The sequence below is a fragment of the Hevea brasiliensis genome, chromosome 4 (genome assembly GCF_030052815.1).
Source record: "Hevea brasiliensis isolate MT/VB/25A 57/8 chromosome 4, ASM3005281v1, whole genome shotgun sequence".
In the NCBI taxonomy this organism is placed as follows: domain Eukaryota; kingdom Viridiplantae; phylum Streptophyta; class Magnoliopsida; order Malpighiales; family Euphorbiaceae; genus Hevea; species Hevea brasiliensis.
In genome coordinates, this window is record NC_079496.1 from 17,295,081 (window position 1) to 17,312,209 (window position 17,129).

The window sequence follows — 17,129 nt, forward strand, 5'->3', positions numbered from 1 at the left end:
CTGGTGATCATGAAGTTTCAATGCTTCATCAATCCATGTTTAAAGACTATAACGTTCATATGCTAAAGCTAGCTTAGAGCTTGTTTCGTCAAATTCCATTTCATAAAATTTTACGAAATTCAATTGAAATTTATATTGTGTTTGATTTGAAAAGAAAAAAAAAATTCTATTCTAGAAATTATTTGTAAGTTTTGATTATTTATGTAAATCTGGTATCCAAGAATTGAATGACAAAAAATCAAGTCTAATTAACTTGGAATTAAACTTTAGTTGTTATCATTTACCTATACAATGTATGGTTAGCCTTGTAACATTCTCCATGATCTCCACAAGTCAGCAAGGGACCAAGACTGTCAAGATATAAGCTCCTGCAAGACTTAGACCACTTCTACACAACACAAGATTTAAATATAAATCGTTCAAGTTATTAGAATATATACTAAAAATACACACAAGACACTGCGCCATGATAGGGATGTAATTAATTAGATAATATTTTATAGTCTCCATCCAAGGACCTTGATCCATATCTACACCTCTGTACAATTTGAAAGTATGTATCTTGTAGAAACAAGGATATAATTCTCCATAATTAAATTTTGAACCTTTCAATATAAAATTGGAGAGACCTATACTTCCATGTGAGAGATGTTAAGACGCTTTGCATCAAGTCTCAAAATTGACTACTCATCAAGAACTCATTCATCATTCAGAGATCAAGAACTCATTCATATTGCGGCCTTGGGCAGATTACCCACTCGATTATTCCCCATTTTTGCCAAAGTTTGGAATTTTTCGGTGTTCTTGACTCCAATTAGTGAAAACTCCTTCAAAAGCAGTTCAACACATCCGGGTAAAGAGTCCTTAAAACCCTTTGAGCAGCTCTTGTCACCCTCATCAACATCCTGAACCCCACCTCTGACCAGACACCCCACCTGAGCACCATCCATGTATGCTTTACATGCCACCAGAATTTCATTAGCGTACTTGTGGAAATGGCCCAAAACAAAGTCCTCAAAATGCTGCATTCAACCATAATTTTGAATCATTAGGTTTTGAATCTAGAAATAAGAAAGCTTCAAGCCCATCAAGATATAATTTCCTAGAGTACAAAAGTTCACATTACAGATAACAAATGCTGAAAATTGCAGCAAGATCATTCTTCAACAAAGTCACAACTAATAACTGGTTTAAGCTACTTCCTGAAACTAATAGTGAAATAATTATAATGATAATTTTAAGTTGGTAAGGAGGACATATTCTTCATATTTCCAGTCATATTAAACCCATAATACCAATGGTTAGTGGCAATGGCTAGAATAAATGGTTTAAAAACATACCTTTGGTGGCCTTCTCATTGCATATACCATTGTCCTCAGTGATAACATAAATGTCTTCTCATTGTATTGCTGAGATTGTATTTCACCATTTGGTGAGCCACTCATATATTCATATCCAGGCTCATTAAAAAAGGGCTTCTGATTCAATATGAGTGCTTGTATGGAGACCAGAACTTGTAGCACAGTCGACACACCAGGAAGCCACTTCTCATTTTCATTACCATGCCAGGTGCCAAGAAGGCTGAGGCATACCTTTCCACAGCTGTACAAGTTTGGATTGATTCGAAGACCACCAGAATGATAGTAGACAAGCTAACACAGATGATTCCCAAATTATGAGACAAATTTACAATAGAAGATGCAAACACTATCATACACAACGTCAATCACATACCGGTGGTACACTGGGATAACCACTAGGGAAGAAAACATCAAAGAAGAAGAGACCATCATGGTAGGGAGTACCCTCAGCTCCAATAATTGCAGCCCTCAATAGGTCCATCCTTGATTCATAAACCCTAACAAATATAGTATCTGTTGACAAAATAAAAGTAGGACCAAAAATAAATAAATAAATAATGATACAAAACTTCAATAGGAAAAAAAAAAAGATAGTTCTGCAACAGACAGACCCAATGAACAATTTTTTTACCCATTTCTTTGTTTTTTTATGCATTATACTACATCAAAACAGCGAGGAGCTTATAGTGACTACCAAAGTCATTATTGCATCCACTTAGTTACACAGTTATCTTAGGAGGCTCACATACACTTTCAAATGCCTAAACACAACATGTTATTGCCCAAACAAATGCTGACCAAAGTAAAATATTGCATAATTTATGGGTAAAAATTTATTAAAAATTACTTCATAAATAATTTCTCTAAGGGATCCTATCTCATCAAGAGAGAGAGAGAGAGCAAAAGTTCACTGAACTTAGCCTCAAAAATTATAAAAAAAAAAAAAGTTTCTTTTTCGCCGGCAAGAAAGAAATTCTAACGGGAAAAAGCCTATCCTACAGCTGGCAGCTATTTGGCATTTCCATAACATTTGAAAATTATAATAGCTAATAGAATTATGAAGTTCAGAACAGTAATAATAATGAAATGATGAATCAAGCAGGAAAAATTGTAATATTCACATGTAAAATTAGTGTAAACATAAACATAGAACTAGTTTTCTTTATTCTTCTGTTACTACAAATGGCTTCTTTTTCTTTTATTGGTATATTTTATGCATCCCATTCCCACCTGCATGGCACTTTGGAACCTGAACTAGTAATATTAAAAATGCCAAACAGAAAAATCCTAATCCATAGGAAGCCTATCAGAGAAACCAGCATTTAAATATTCTTAAGAAGATTCAGTCATTCATATTCCTAGCTGTTTTAAACATGGTTTTCTGATATATACCATAAAGTCAGTTTTTACTTTCAATTGAAAACATTAACATCCTCCTGCTATCAGTATATTCATAAGAAACAATTCATCAGGAAGGACAGGAAACGTTGGAAGGGATTGTGAATCCCTTATGGAAAAAGAAAGTATAAAACTTACCTGGCAAATCATTCTCCAGGATTCTCCATTCCTCCTGAATTCTCTTGGACCAATTCTTGTGTGGCTGGGAAAAAATGGACCGAAAACTAAAATTACATAGAAATAGAAGATCAGAAAGCATAAAAGAAGAAATAAATTCTATCTTCTAAAACTAGCTACCTGCTTAGTTGAAGAACCTTTAGAAGTATAGTGATGATCTGAATGATCTTCAACTGTATCAAACCGCTTAAAAAGTTGGTATTTCCTCAGAATATCATCTTCATTTACATCTGTCGGAATTCTTCTTACACCTTCTTCAGGAAGAATATGTTCAGCATGAAATGGATCATAGAAATCTGAGTGACTTGTATGGTTAGTGTTTGAAGATTTGAATTTAGATGTGAACCAAGACATATAGGGACCTACTACAGAAGGGTGATTCAATCCATCCACATTTGCAGGAAAACTTGGACTAATAAGATCATCTAAATTGAATGCGTGTCCCAACTGGGGTGGCTCAACACCAAAAGGAATTGCCACTTTGTGCAATTGGCTCAGAGAACTATAATTAATGGAACTACTCGAAGTAACTGGTATCTTTTTCTTCGGGAGAGTTGTAGGAATAGGATTTGTAGAGGTCCCCCCATGTTGTGAAGCGCTTAATTTCTTCTTATTGTGAACAGACCAAGGAGAGGATATGTCTGCACCAGAAGCCTGACTTGCAGAGTCCACTGTAATTTGGAAACCTGAACTACTAACTGAAGCAGGCTTCTTGCAAACATCAGTAGGTTGTAATGACCCTGAACCCAGAGCATTCAAATTCTTTTTATTTTTCATAGTCAAAGAATCACTTTCATCAAGAGTATTCATTGTCTTATGAGCAGAACCCAGCAACCAAGGAACAGGTGCCTCCACTCCAGGAGGAATATCCACATTATCGAAGTGGGCTTGTAAAGATGCATACTTGTCAAAATCCATGAAGTCATCAGAAAAGGAATCAAAATAATCATTTTCATATAACAAATCGGAACTAACACCATCTATGATGATTGTTTTATGTGATCCTGGGGCAGAGCTTTTAGAAGGACAGATAAGATAATTGGCCAAAGTGTCCTAGAGAAAAAGGAAAAAATTAAATGAAAAAAAATTAAGAAAAAAAAAAGTTAAAGCAGAAAGAACAGTTGAAGAGGAATCCATTTGTACTTCTATTTTACCTTAGCTTGATTGTAACCTTCAGAATTATCTTCTATAGCTATCCCTTTATTTTTTGAGTCAACTTTCTCATCAAGGATCATGACATCAGGGTATTCTTCATCGTTGTCAACATCAATAACTTCATGAAGTATAACCTACATGAAATTGATTTTTTTTTTTTTTAATTTACATCTAGTTGACAAAAAGAAATCAGTAAAAAAGGGAAAAGTTTGTAAATTTGCCCCTAAGGAGCAACGTTTGCATCCCAGGGTTAATGCCCTTCCAAATCCTTGGGCATCATGCATTCAGTTAGGCACACAACTATTCTAAATATGCTTAGGGCTTGGAAAGATAAAAGCCACACCTCAAACATGAACTATTAGCTCTATTTATTTGTAAATCATTTTAATACAAATTATTCAAAATCTCCATGAAGAAAAGGTAGTGTCATTAAGATGCTTTCAGCTGTAGGGTGGAAGAAAAGGAGCAACTACCAGGGGTATTAAACAGCCAACACACCTCATATCAAACTTTATATACACAATTTTAGGGCACCAATACCATTAAGAACCCATACGGTGTAACACACCCACTATGCAGAAGCTGTAGCGATTGTTACTGATATAATAACAATAAACATTTTTTTTGGCCAGCTACCTTATCCCCTCCCACCCATCAGTTGTAAAACTTTTATTCACCTCTCTTTCTTTCACTTAAACCTTCTACATTCTAGATTTACCTTCAAAAGAATACCATTTTAAAATCATAACACTTTATTTGCTCAGTTACAAAATATGCTTCAATAGCTCTATGCAAAATAATTTATTAATTTGGTCTTTGTCATTTGACTATTATTAATTTCAAATAACCATAGATCAACTCCATATTTAGTTAAATTCTAGTTTAAAATTGATTTCAATCATTAGTATTAAAACAAAGTTAATACCAGACAAACTATAACCCATAGTTTAATTGGTTATAGATCAGCAGAAGTGTCTATATCAGTTCATAAAATTGATTTCACAAATTGTCTAAGGTAGAAAAAGTTGTACCTAACATCAACCTTAACCAGCTCAGACCCCACTGGGGGAGGGTTAATATGTAAGTTATTTTCTCTTTTTTTAAGGTTATTAAAGTCATTTTACTATTTTATGATTGGGGAACTGGTTATCATAAGTCAGCAGGACTTTTATGTACATAAAATTAAAGTTCATGGACTTTTATGTTACAAATTGAAGTTTATATACCATACTATTACAATGCTCTAGGTTTAGGTACTAGAGGTGAAATTTATCCAAAATTTTCAGCCAAATATAAACCATGAAAAAGACCTTATAGTCTTTTTATAAGGATTTATTTGGTTCCTAAGCAACATGAAATGCTAACAACTTGGACTCTAATAAAATGTATAAGACAAATACAATCTTATTACCAAAATTGCAGGTTGAAATACAAATAATTCAACTCAACCTCAATCCCACTCTAATTTAGAGGCAGCACGGAACTTTTTTCCTAATTCCAATCAATTTAGAGCTACATAGTTCCATCCAATATAATTGGAATTGACTATATATAAATCATTTTCTTATATTCTATAAAATTTAGGATTATATTTATAGAAAGGTATAAATTTGTTAAACCATTTTCCACTACTTCACCCCACATCAAGTCTATCACTCATTTTTTTCTCTTCATCAACTTTAATATGCTCATTCTTGCATGCTAAAACCATTGTTATTCTGCACTAAACATGCCCAAACCATCTTAATCACCCTTTTAAAATCGTTGGGTAAATAAAAGCAACATAAAATTTCCTCACATCCATAAAATAAGGATTCATGTCTGACGTGTTGCTTCTACATCAAATATTCTACTTGACATAGCACCAACAAGTGTAACTATACATATGCATTTATATCACCAAAACACATATACATATATACAGACAAAGGAACACTGATTATACCAACTTCTGGGACTATTTATATTGGCCGAGATTGAGGTGACTTTAGCATGATACATGCATTAGAAAGTAAACAACTAGATAATCCATACCCTTCACACTACTAAAACCCAAAAGGAAACCTTTCAAAAATGGCAGCAACAGCCAACTCAATCCCCAAAAAAAAAATCTAAAAAGAAGAATAATGTAATAATTAAAACCAGAAACCTACTATCAGTCAAGACAAAGTCTTTTTGCCAAACTGAAGTAAAACTACAAAACACACACACACATACACACAAAATACAATTGAGCTAATAGAAAGGGCAAAAATTTGAAAGAAATGGAATTCAATTATAGAAGCAGACAATAGAGAATAGATAGTAACGATAGACATTAGATACAATCATCCATGAACACAGCAACGATTCCAGAAGAGAAAGATCGATCATTACTGGACTACAGAAAATAGCTTTTTTTTTTTCTTTGTAAAGAAGATTCCTTAGGGAAAGACCTGTTTGAGTTTAGGCTGGCCGTTAGTGTGAGAAACCGGATGTGGGATTTCGATCACGTCGGGGTCCATAAGCAGCCGCTTCCTGCTTCCGGGGACAGAGAAGCAGAGGTTTCTAAGAAAGGTTTAAAAAAGAGAGAATTTCGAGAGAGAGAGAGAGAGAGAGAGAGAGAAAGAGAGAGACCTGGAATTCTGGGAAATGGGTAACGACGGCGGCGGCTGCTGCATGTAAGATGGATCGGCTCTTCGAAAGAGAGAGGGGAACGGCTCGGCCAGCAAGCAGTGGCTTAAGCTTAGCAGCTTGGGTGGTTTAAAAGATCGGGTTTTGGGTTGGGTTGGGTTGGTTTGGTTTTGGGTTTGATTTGTTAACTGTAATCTGTTTTATAGGGAGAGAGAGAGAGAGAGAGAGAGAGAGAGAGAGAGAGCTTGGTTGGATTTGGAGGCTTTAACTTCGCGCCTTCGCAGTTAAGGGATGTCTGCATACATAGAATACGAGTCTGACACGCCAAGGTCAATTGGTCTTTTTTAATTATTTAATTTTCCCTTGCAGTTTCTTATTTACTAAAACACCACAAACTTTCATCTATTTTATAAATAGAAAAAAGTTCTATTTTAATCTTTAAAATTAAAAATTTATATATATTTAATAATTATTTACATGCGGTGAAATATGAAATAATTAGTAATAAATCACTTGAAATAATACGTGGAGAAGAATATTTGAGTAAATTAAAAAAATAAATAAATAAAAGCACCCCTCTGGCTAGTTTACTTTTTTGCTGGATCATGATAGAGCTTATCCCATTGCTGTTTGTGCTTAGTTTTAGTTGAACTTCTTTATCTATCAAAATAAATAAAAGCAAAAATGATTTTGCTTTATAAAAGGGTAAACTTGACATTTAAAAAGTGAAATGAGGGTGCATAACAAAACCAATTCAATGACAATGCATGATTTTTTATTTTTTTTTTCAACGACCAAAACTTTAATGGAATATTATTTCTCTATTTTGTGATTTTTTTTAATAATAAAATAAGAAGCATAAACAATCCTATTAATTTTAATAATAATTATGAATATATTATTTCATAAAATAATCATAAATAAAATTATTATATTCATAACATTGTAAACTACAATGAAATACAAACGATACAAATTTTAACCTAATTTCTTATGCTAATAACATTGGTTGTAACGGGGCAGGCTCATATGATATTGGGCTGATATTTTGAACGATGGAGTAGTATAAATTATATAAGAATAAAAGCCCTATTAAATTTTAACGATAATTTATTTTTTAATTCCCGAGTATATTTAATAAATTTGAGCTCGATTTCTTTGTTAAAAAAATTTAAAATTGACTAATTAATAAAATAAATTATATTTAATTAAATTTTTATTAAGTCAAATCTCGAGTAGTTGATAAACTATTGGACTTATTAATACGTGAGGCCTATTTAATTTAACTAGCAGATACTACTAGTAGTAGTTATTGTTAGTAAATAATTAATAGCCGATAATAATTTATGTAAAGTTTTTTGTAATACTATGTATCGCTGTTGCTATTAATATATAAAATGATCAATAAGAATGTTATATATATTATATAATTTATTTTATTATTAAAATAAATATATAATTATTAATATGATTTATTTTGTTATTTAAATAAATATGTATTATATTTATATAATTTATTTTATTAACAAAATATATAAATAAAAATTAAATATTTTTTAAAAATGTAATTATAAAATAATACAGTAATTATATATTTTTCTTGAAACACTACAATTCTTATATTAGAAAAATAATATTATAATTTTAAATTTTATAGGTAAACAAATGTATCTTTATATAAATAAATATTTTGTCTTCTATATCACTAATAAAAAAAACATTATAATAAAATTAGAATATATTAATGTGACATTGATTTGTAAAGCTAAAAAAATTAAAAAGAAAAAATAGTGCTAATATTAAAGATGAAAGAATTAGTTGAATTAGGATTACGATTAAGAGTGCTCTTATTAAATAATAAAAAAAATCAGTTTTATAAAGTTAATAAAAAAATATAATTATTAAGTACTCTATTAATTATTAATTATTTTTTTAATAAATTTATCAAAAATATTAATTTAATTATTTAGATACCTATCGATTATCATTTATATTTAATAAGTAAATCAAATACCTTTGTAAAGATTTATTATGAGATGTGTTTGCTTGACGATACACATATTTTCCTTGCTGCTGGAGATTTTAATAGGCCCATTAGGCCTTGGATATTTTTTATTGGGCCTGTATGTTTAGGCCTATTCAAAATTTATGTTTAATTATATTTTATTTAAAGTAAAAAAAAATAAAGCTTTTAAACTTTTATTTGATTGGTGGATTCAATTTTTAATCAGTTCTTTATTAAAATAATCAAATCAAATTAAAAATTAAAATTTATATAGAAATAAATCAAATATAATTATATAAATTAAAAAATTAAATTAAATAAAACTGATGAATATATTTGAATTAAATTAAATTTTTTTTATTTAATGTAATTAAATTTTTTATATATTCAATTTAATTTACTTTTTATAATTTTTAATTTAATTTGATTCTATTTTGAAATCCAACCAGAGTGAGTGAAGAGGCAAAGAAGAGGACAAGCATGATGTCTAAATATTACCACAAGTAGAAGATGGATCTAGAGATTGAAGACTTGCATATATGTAAGGCTGTATTTTATTTGATTGGAAAATTAATTTAAATTGAAAATAATATTGGCTATTTGGACAAGCAATTGTTACATTAGCATTTTGTTTGGTCTCTATAACATCACAATCAAAAGTTATAGAAGAATGGTTTGGTCTACTTGAGCTTGCTTTCCTATCCACAAAGATATCCCTCATATCAATTTTAGTTCCTGTCATGGCCTTATGCAACTTCTAAATAGTTTATTACTTACATGAAAGTCTAATATCACATTATTAAATTTATTTAATTTTAATTTTTAAATATAAATGAAATGATATCCCAACTTTGGAGATGATGTAAAATAAGTCTTTTATAAAATAAAATAAAATTTAAAATTATAATTAATAAGTGGTTGGATTAATGGTGTGGAGCTGATTTTCAGACAAATTTTACCTATAAGGTCAAGATTCAAATTCTAGAGTTATCATTATTTAGAGAACTTTACTTGAATATCGCTCTTGACCTAAATATAGGAAAATCATGTAATTAAATAAAAATAAAATTGCACTTATTATATTAATTTCAAGTTTAATTAGGTTAATAACACAAAAGAGTGTAAGCATTTCTTTTTTTTTTTTTTAAGTGGGTTGATTAGAAAGAGTTTAGGGATGATGCATTGATTCAACAAAGTCTTATCAATTAAGAGTTTAAGTTTTATTAATTCCTTATATACAATTTATTATAAACTACTTTGTAATTGCTTAATGAGATTGTTGATATGACTTGGTTCTAAACTGAGTGAGAGTCTCCTTTCCACCTATACTTTTTTCATTAATATATATATAGTCAAATATTTATATAAATTTTATTTTTTAAATCAAGAAAATAAATACTTATTTAACAAATAATAAGAAAAAAAGAAGAAGATTATATATTAATCCAAAGATGGAGAATATGTATCTAATTCTTAAGAAGTCTTGTCAAAATAGAATCTTTTGAAAACTTGGATGGTCAATATTTGAGGAATTTATACCTATTTAAATATATGCATAATATGGTGTGGTTTATATATCACCAAAATTGCAGGTCTAGTCTAGATATCACTATTGCATACCAAAGTAACTATCAATGCATTGGATAGGAATAATTTTTAAATAGTAAAATTCTCCAATATTCAAATGCCAGCTTATATAAGCACTTGGTTTGGAATAAGATATTTGTGTTATATTTAAGGTAAAATTATATTTGATTTATTTTTCTTACATGATGATAGATTCTATCTTACTTCAATGTTAAGCTATCCGTAGATATTTTTGTCTGCAAATTTCATGCTTCAAATGCTCATATTTAGACGTGAGATGATGTATTATCTCACATTACTTTAAAACTTGAATAAATCTCTTTCTTTTTTAAAATAAATTTTTGATAGGATTATACCAAATTGATTTTATCAACATTATTTTTCATATTCTCTTTACTACTTTTGTTAAAAGTTAATGATAAATGAAAGCTGCTGTTTTTTAGTGGTTATTATAATAATTTGAAATTCAACATAATGATTTTATTATTCGTTTTTTTTTAATTATGTTATAGTGTATTGATAAAAAAAATTTAAAACTTTGTAATTTTAATCAATTTTTTTTTTAAAATTTTATCAATTCAATCCTATACATTTTATATTATTTTTAATTTTAACAATGAATTTAATGAAAATAATTAAATTCATCAATTGATAAAAAAATTAAATCTTTTTACTCATAAATGATTAATTTATCCTTTTAATTTTATTAATTTATTTAATAATTTTAATATTTTCATTAATGTTAACAAATATCATTTCAATAGAAAAATATTTAATAATTAAATAATATATCTAATATTGTTATCTTAATATTTAAACAATATATATATATATATATATATATATATATATATATATATATATATATATATATATATATATTATTGTAATCTTAATCTTTAAAATATCTCTCTATTCACACTTATAATTCATATTTTTTTTTATTTTATATTAAATTTACGACCTAAAAAATTAAAAAAAAAACACTCAAATTTTCTAACTCAAAATATGTATAAATAATATAGCTGAAGAAATTTAATTATCTATATATATATATATATATATATATATATATATATATATATATATATATATATATATAATTTTTATTAATTTGAGAATTAAATTGATAGAATTAAAATATTTAATTAAAAGTGAAAAAATAACAAACATTTAGATTTTTTTCTAATTTGATATTTTTAGTTAATGATATTCTGAAGTTAATTTTCATATTTCAAGACTAAAATTTTTATTAGAGTGATTTTAAGAGTGCATTTCTATACATCAATATTAAAATATTATTGGAGTGATTTTAAGAACATTTTTTTCACATCAATTCAATTATATTCAAAATAAATAATAATACTCATCATTAAAATCAAATGCTCATGAATAAAAAAAAAAATCATAATCTTATCAATTAGATTAATTCAATTTGATTGTGCAATAGTTTTATTTTATAAATCATAATAAAAAATTATAAAATAAAAAAATTATAGTATTTCTCTTATTTCATATTAATATTTAATATGAAATGATAAATAAATAATAATTAGAATATAAGTAAATATTTAATTATAATTAAAAAAAATTTACAAGCTGATTATAGATTTTTGAGACCCACCCATGTGCACTCATTACACCATATACATACATACATATATATATATATATATATATATATATATATATATATATATATATATATTTATTAATTTATTATATAATTCCAACTGTATACAAAGCATATAAATGCGTGCCAATAGCGCAGAGTATCATTCTGTATGTGTTTTCCTTCTCACTTAACATTTTAAATTGTATTTTATTAATCGTAAGAATTCATTTCCAAGTTGCTTCTAATCCAAATGAATTCTATATTTCTAATTTCTTTCAACCAAACAGGAAAAAATGAATTAATAAAATCTTCTTGAATAAATCAATGAGGAGAGTAGAAGAAGATTGATATCTGCAAATACAGTTTCTTGAATTGTTCAAAGAAAGAAAAATATAGTTTCTGAGGAAAGAGAAATGAAATAGACATGAGAGGAGGATAGACTGCCAAGCACCTCCATTATCAGGATTTCATTCGGACTTTTTCTAGGGAGGCGTGTGCTCCTATCATGCATACTGGGGCCCCCCGCCGACCCATCTTCTCATGGACCCCACATTCCTCCATTGCTAGCGTCCCTCTCCTTCCATCTCTAGTGATCTCCTCTATAAATTCATGCGTGACCCAAGTGCAGAGCTATAGCCATTCGCACTATAACCTTCCAGATTTCCAAGTTTTCAAGCTTCTTTCTACGTTAATCCACCGCCATGTCTAGCACCTGCGGAGACTGCGACTGCGCTGACAAGAGCCAGTGCGTGTAAGTATCATCATCTACTTCATAGCTCAGAATTTATATTATAATAGATGTTAGGTTAGATATCTGATCAAATCTTTGGGTTTCATGGATTTTTGGCTGCATCACTGTTGGTTTATTTCAAAACCTTCTCTTGATTTGAAAGTTTCCTCCACTGGCTGCAACTTTGGTGGTGTTTATTTATGTTATGCACTTTGATATTTGCAGGAAGAAGGGCAGCAGCTACACTGCTGACATAGTCGATACTGAGAAGAGGTATGCAAATTTAATTAATAATAATGCAATCTTATCCAATATTTTACTTGAATTATAATATATTTTATAAAAGAAAAGGTGTTTTTGAGACTAACAAGTTAGATAAGATGTTCATGAACACTTACAAGTTAAAATTCAATGCTATTTTGTCAAGACTTTAGAGATCTTACACTTGCGATCCAGCACTAATGGAATGTCTCATTTCTTGCAGCTTTGTCTCCACTGTTGTCATGGAGTTTCCTGCTACTGCCGAGCCCGACGGCAAGTGCAAGTGTGGTGCTAACTGCACCTGCACTGACTGCACTTGTGGTCACTGAACTCATAAAACAAAACATATCGTGTGATGTTGCAGTGGAGTTGCTAATAATGTAATTTTGCTAAATAATGTGTTTGCTGTTGAATGTTTCCTTGCTTAGTTGTGTAAAGGCCATATCGAATATGGCCTCGTGTGGCTTAATTAATGAATTACTATTAGTATAAATCTGCTTCTAATCATCTTTTCATTTTAGTAGTTTTCGTTTCCCAACTGTTCTGATTCTTACTTCATAACTCTAAGCTTATAACTATTTTACTCCATAGGCAATGGAGCCCTAAATAAATTCAAACACGTAGGGCTGTTCAGTTCCGACTAGAGTTGGTTGACCGCAGTTTAGGGTGTAACCCTAAATGATGAACCAGGTCGGGTCAGTAATCCATAGCATGGAACTGTTTTAGCTAAAGCAATAGATGAGTCTTTGGCATATGCCATCTACCTTTTATTTACACGAAAAAGAAGAAGAAGAAGAAGAAAGAAACTATGGTTTGTTTCAGGTCAGGTCCAGGTTGGTAAGTTTACCCATCTAGTGAACAGCCTCCAAAACAGGTATTTTAGTGGTCAAATTAAATAAATAAAATTCAAAGAGGTATATTTAGAGAGTAAAAACACCACCTCAGTGAAGCATCATGCATCTGGGGCTTCAAGATTCTATGATGTCATGCAACATTTACTAATCCCCAAAAATGTTCATTAAAAGTAAAGAAGAAAGCTGGAAACATATGTTCATGCCATGCCTGCTACGATAAGTGGCAATAAAAGTGGAGTTCAATTTTCAACAATCTGTTCTCCATATCAGTATGGCATGGTACCGTGGCACACAATGATAAATGGTTCCAAATAACGAGCGGATAAGAAACAAGAGCGATAAGTTAAAAATACAAGGACATGCTGACTGCATTGAAGGTTCTACTCAATTTGAAATCAGTTTTAGTCATCCTTCCAGAGCTGCAATTGCATGAGCTGAGCCAGCAGAACTCAGGTCCAAGTCTTTCAACCAACAAAAACAAAATCTAATATAAAATTAGAAAGCAGCAGAATGCACAACGGCATCTTAAGAAATATATCAGAAGATCAGCACCCACAAAAAGATAAGACACAAAAATTAAGGTTGCATCTATGCACTCAGTCTATTTTAAATTGTTAAGACTGCCTCATAATTTCAATAAATTGCACAATTTGAAACATAAGTAGTCAAGAAAAGTTGCCTTTTTCTTTCTTTATTCCTCAACTATTGTGAATAGTTCCAAAAGCAAGTATCTTATGCCCAAAATGGTATCATTTTATCAACTCAACCATCTAAATCAATTTCAAACATTAAAACCCTCAGCTCGAAGGCACTGACGATGAGCCTCAATCCATTTTGCACAAGCAGTTTCACCATGCTCCACAATGCATTCATCTCTCAGCTTCTTAGTTTCAGGGCAGGCACAGCATATCTTCTTTTTTGGCTTTGATTCTGCTACAGATGATGTAATTGCTGAACCCTTAGTTTGCTCGGATCCTGGCAGAGCTAAGGTAGAGGAAGCATTTTGCAAAGGCAGCCCACCCATTTCACAAAGTCTTAAAAATATTACTGAAAGAGGGAAACTGGAGAAAAACAAAGAACGAAGAACATCAGATTCAGAGCAAAGAATAGAAAAAAAAAAAAAAAAAAACCCTTGAATACATGTAAATAAATACGCACACAGGCAAAGAAGAAGAAGACATCATCACTGACAGTTTATTCCAATTTTTTTTCCATGTGTCCTAGAATTAAGAATTTAAGACTATTTTTGCTGCATAGCATCTAATAAATCAATTTAAGACTATTTTTGCTGCATAGCATCTAATAAATCAACTTAACAAAAGCAATTGGGTAGATCTCGACTCTGGCCAGAATAGGGATAAAAAATTTGCTAACCTCTCATTAGTTACCAAATTATTCTACTACATAGAAATCACACTTCAAATGCAGCTCATATAACAAACATTTCAGCCAAAGTTGCGACCCATTAACCAACTTCATCAACATGAAAAAAAAAGGCTAAAATGTCTGCCAATCATTCCATATGAAACACAAAGAATAATAAAAGTGATTACAAAATAATTATAGCATTGATGCCGTGCATATCTTAAAATAAAATGCATACACTTATATGTTAAAATCAGAAGGAAGATTGATCTGAGTGCCTCCATATATCTCTAACGATCACTGGTTCAAGAGGCAACCACCCTTGAAAAACAAGGTCTTTCAACGTCAATGAAGCATGTTGACTCAAACTTAAATTTCTACCTAAACTACTTTTGGATTCAAAATAATTAAGGTTTGATATTTACTAAAAGAACAAAAACCATTCATCAACCTTTTACCAATAAATGTCACAACCAGAAGTAAATAATGAAGACTACCAACAAGTTTAGAAATAGGCAATTCATTCTAAATCAAGTTAAAGCAGAGTTGGTTTATGATTCCCTGGCCTAGGGCTAGGTAAGGGTGCTTTCGCTTTCAATATAGGGAGCAAGCAACCTGTTTGAGTCGTAATAGCTCCTGCTCTGGGCTTTTCAGATAGTTTCGAGTTGAAACTCTGCTCCTCTCCTTACAGTCATCGAAAAATCGATCCTGGTGTAGATGGTTTCCCAGGACTCAATATCCTGAGATATTTTGAGGTGGTAGGACATAGGGCACGGGCCATGACCAACAGCACTCAATAGCATAAAAAGCATTTCAACAACATTCATTCGTACGTTCATAACAACCTCCAATTTTCATTTTCAAATTTCAAGGAAACCTTAAGATATTTCAGAAACGGGGAGCTAAAAAAATAATGAAATTAAAAAGAACATTAAGAAAACCAATAAATACAATCGTCAATCCTGATGCTAATAATTTGCTCTTGAAAAATAACAACCATGGACAAGTAAACAGAAATTGGAAATCAAACAACTTAACCCAATTAAACGACCTAGCTATTTCGTTGAACAACAGGATATCAAGTTTAAAAAAAATAAATAATCAGTATTATGGAAAAACTCACCGTTAGAAATTTTTGCAAGAGAAGTGAGGGACAGGCTTTAGATGCGTAGGTGGGTAGTTCCTAGGTGGTGGTTGAATGTCTATGAGCGAAGAAAAAAAAATGCAAAAAAATGGTCATAATAGAACTGGGTCTGAGTGGTACAATAAGAACCATAAGCTTGTGCAGAACAAGTGAAAAGAAGGGATTTTTTCTTTCAACGGATCGAGTTTGTGAATAATCTATTAAAAATTTAATGCATTCTCAGTTGAATCTTCAATAGTGAAATCTGAAGTTATAAATAACACATACGAAGTTCCAATTCAAAAAAATTAATAATAAAAAAAAAAAAAGCAATCCCACAAGAAGCAAAATGTTCAATTGAAAAGATAAAAACGAATCTAAGAAACCCTAGGTTTAGATACTCACCTGATTGAGAGAGGATGTGTGAGAGACTGTAAGGCCAAGTTTTGTAGGTGATTTTGGAGCGTCTCTGCTCTACGGAAAACCAAAGGGAAAGCTCTCGGCAGAACCTGAAGAAGAAAAATCAAAGAAGAGTTATAGGTTTGAGTGGCCTATAAAACGTTATCGTTTTGGACTTTTTCTTGTGTTAATTAAAAAATCTCCTCCAATATTAAAAAATAAATGTTTTTCTAATTCAATTTCAAAACAGCAACAATATATTTCCTTAAAAGTTAAAGAATATTTAATTTATTTTTTAAAAAATAAGGGTATAAATTTCATACCAATCACATCCATAAGCAATCCCCATCCCACCCAGTTTGATTAAAATTTGAGATCTTCATATAAAAATACCAAGCCTTTTCCCTCCGAGATTCCACTTTGAAAACAACAGATTATAGCTATATCATCAAATGGGAAAGTTTTTATATAGCAAGATCATCAAAT

General features: G+C 30.3%; 2 protein-coding genes across 2 annotated transcripts; both read right to left on the minus strand.

Moving 5' to 3' along the window:
- Window positions 1-467: 467 nt before the first annotated feature.
- LOC110641965 (probable ubiquitin-conjugating enzyme E2 26) lies at window positions 468-6,937 on the minus strand. The gene is made up of 8 exons (XM_021793870.2): window positions 6,708-6,937; window positions 6,527-6,608; window positions 4,091-4,225; window positions 3,057-3,989; window positions 2,898-2,961; window positions 1,735-1,874; window positions 1,341-1,652; window positions 468-1,022 (listed from the first exon to the last, which is right to left on the minus strand). Exons 1-8 carry the CDS (start codon window positions 6,749-6,751, stop codon window positions 729-731), a joined length of 2,004 nt encoding a protein of 667 aa, XP_021649562.2. The 5' UTR covers window positions 6,752-6,937; the 3' UTR covers window positions 468-728.
- A 7,395-nt stretch (window positions 6,938-14,332) lies between these two features.
- Window positions 14,333-16,716, minus strand: LOC110648631 (cytochrome c oxidase copper chaperone 1). The gene is made up of 3 exons (XM_021802920.2): window positions 16,650-16,716; window positions 16,245-16,323; window positions 14,333-14,817 (listed from the first exon to the last, which is right to left on the minus strand). The coding sequence occupies exon 3, from the start codon at window positions 14,778-14,780 to the stop codon at window positions 14,538-14,540; it is 243 nt and encodes an 80-aa protein (XP_021658612.1). The 5' UTR covers window positions 14,781-14,817; window positions 16,245-16,323; window positions 16,650-16,716; the 3' UTR covers window positions 14,333-14,537.
- Window positions 16,717-17,129: the final 413 nt, after the last annotated feature.

What these genes read in the sequence shown, in the direction of transcription:
- LOC110641965 (XM_021793870.2), bottom strand. Translation starts at nt 6,751, where the DNA reads ATGCAGCAGCCGCCGCCGTCGTTACCCATTTCCCAGAATTCCAG. An exon ending in CCCATTTCCCAGAATTCCAG is followed by an intron (nt 6,609 to 6,707) that starts GTCTCTCTCTTT and finishes CCCCGGAAGCAG; the next exon opens with GAAGCGGCTGCTTATGGACC. An exon ending in GTTATCCCAGTGTACCACCG is followed by an intron (nt 1,653 to 1,734) that starts GTATGTGATTGA and finishes CATCTGTGTTAG; the next exon opens with CTTGTCTACTATCATTCTGG.
- LOC110648631 (XM_021802920.2), bottom strand. Translation starts at nt 14,780, where the DNA reads ATGGGTGGGCTGCCTTTGCAAAATGCTTCCTCTACCTTAGCTCTGCCA.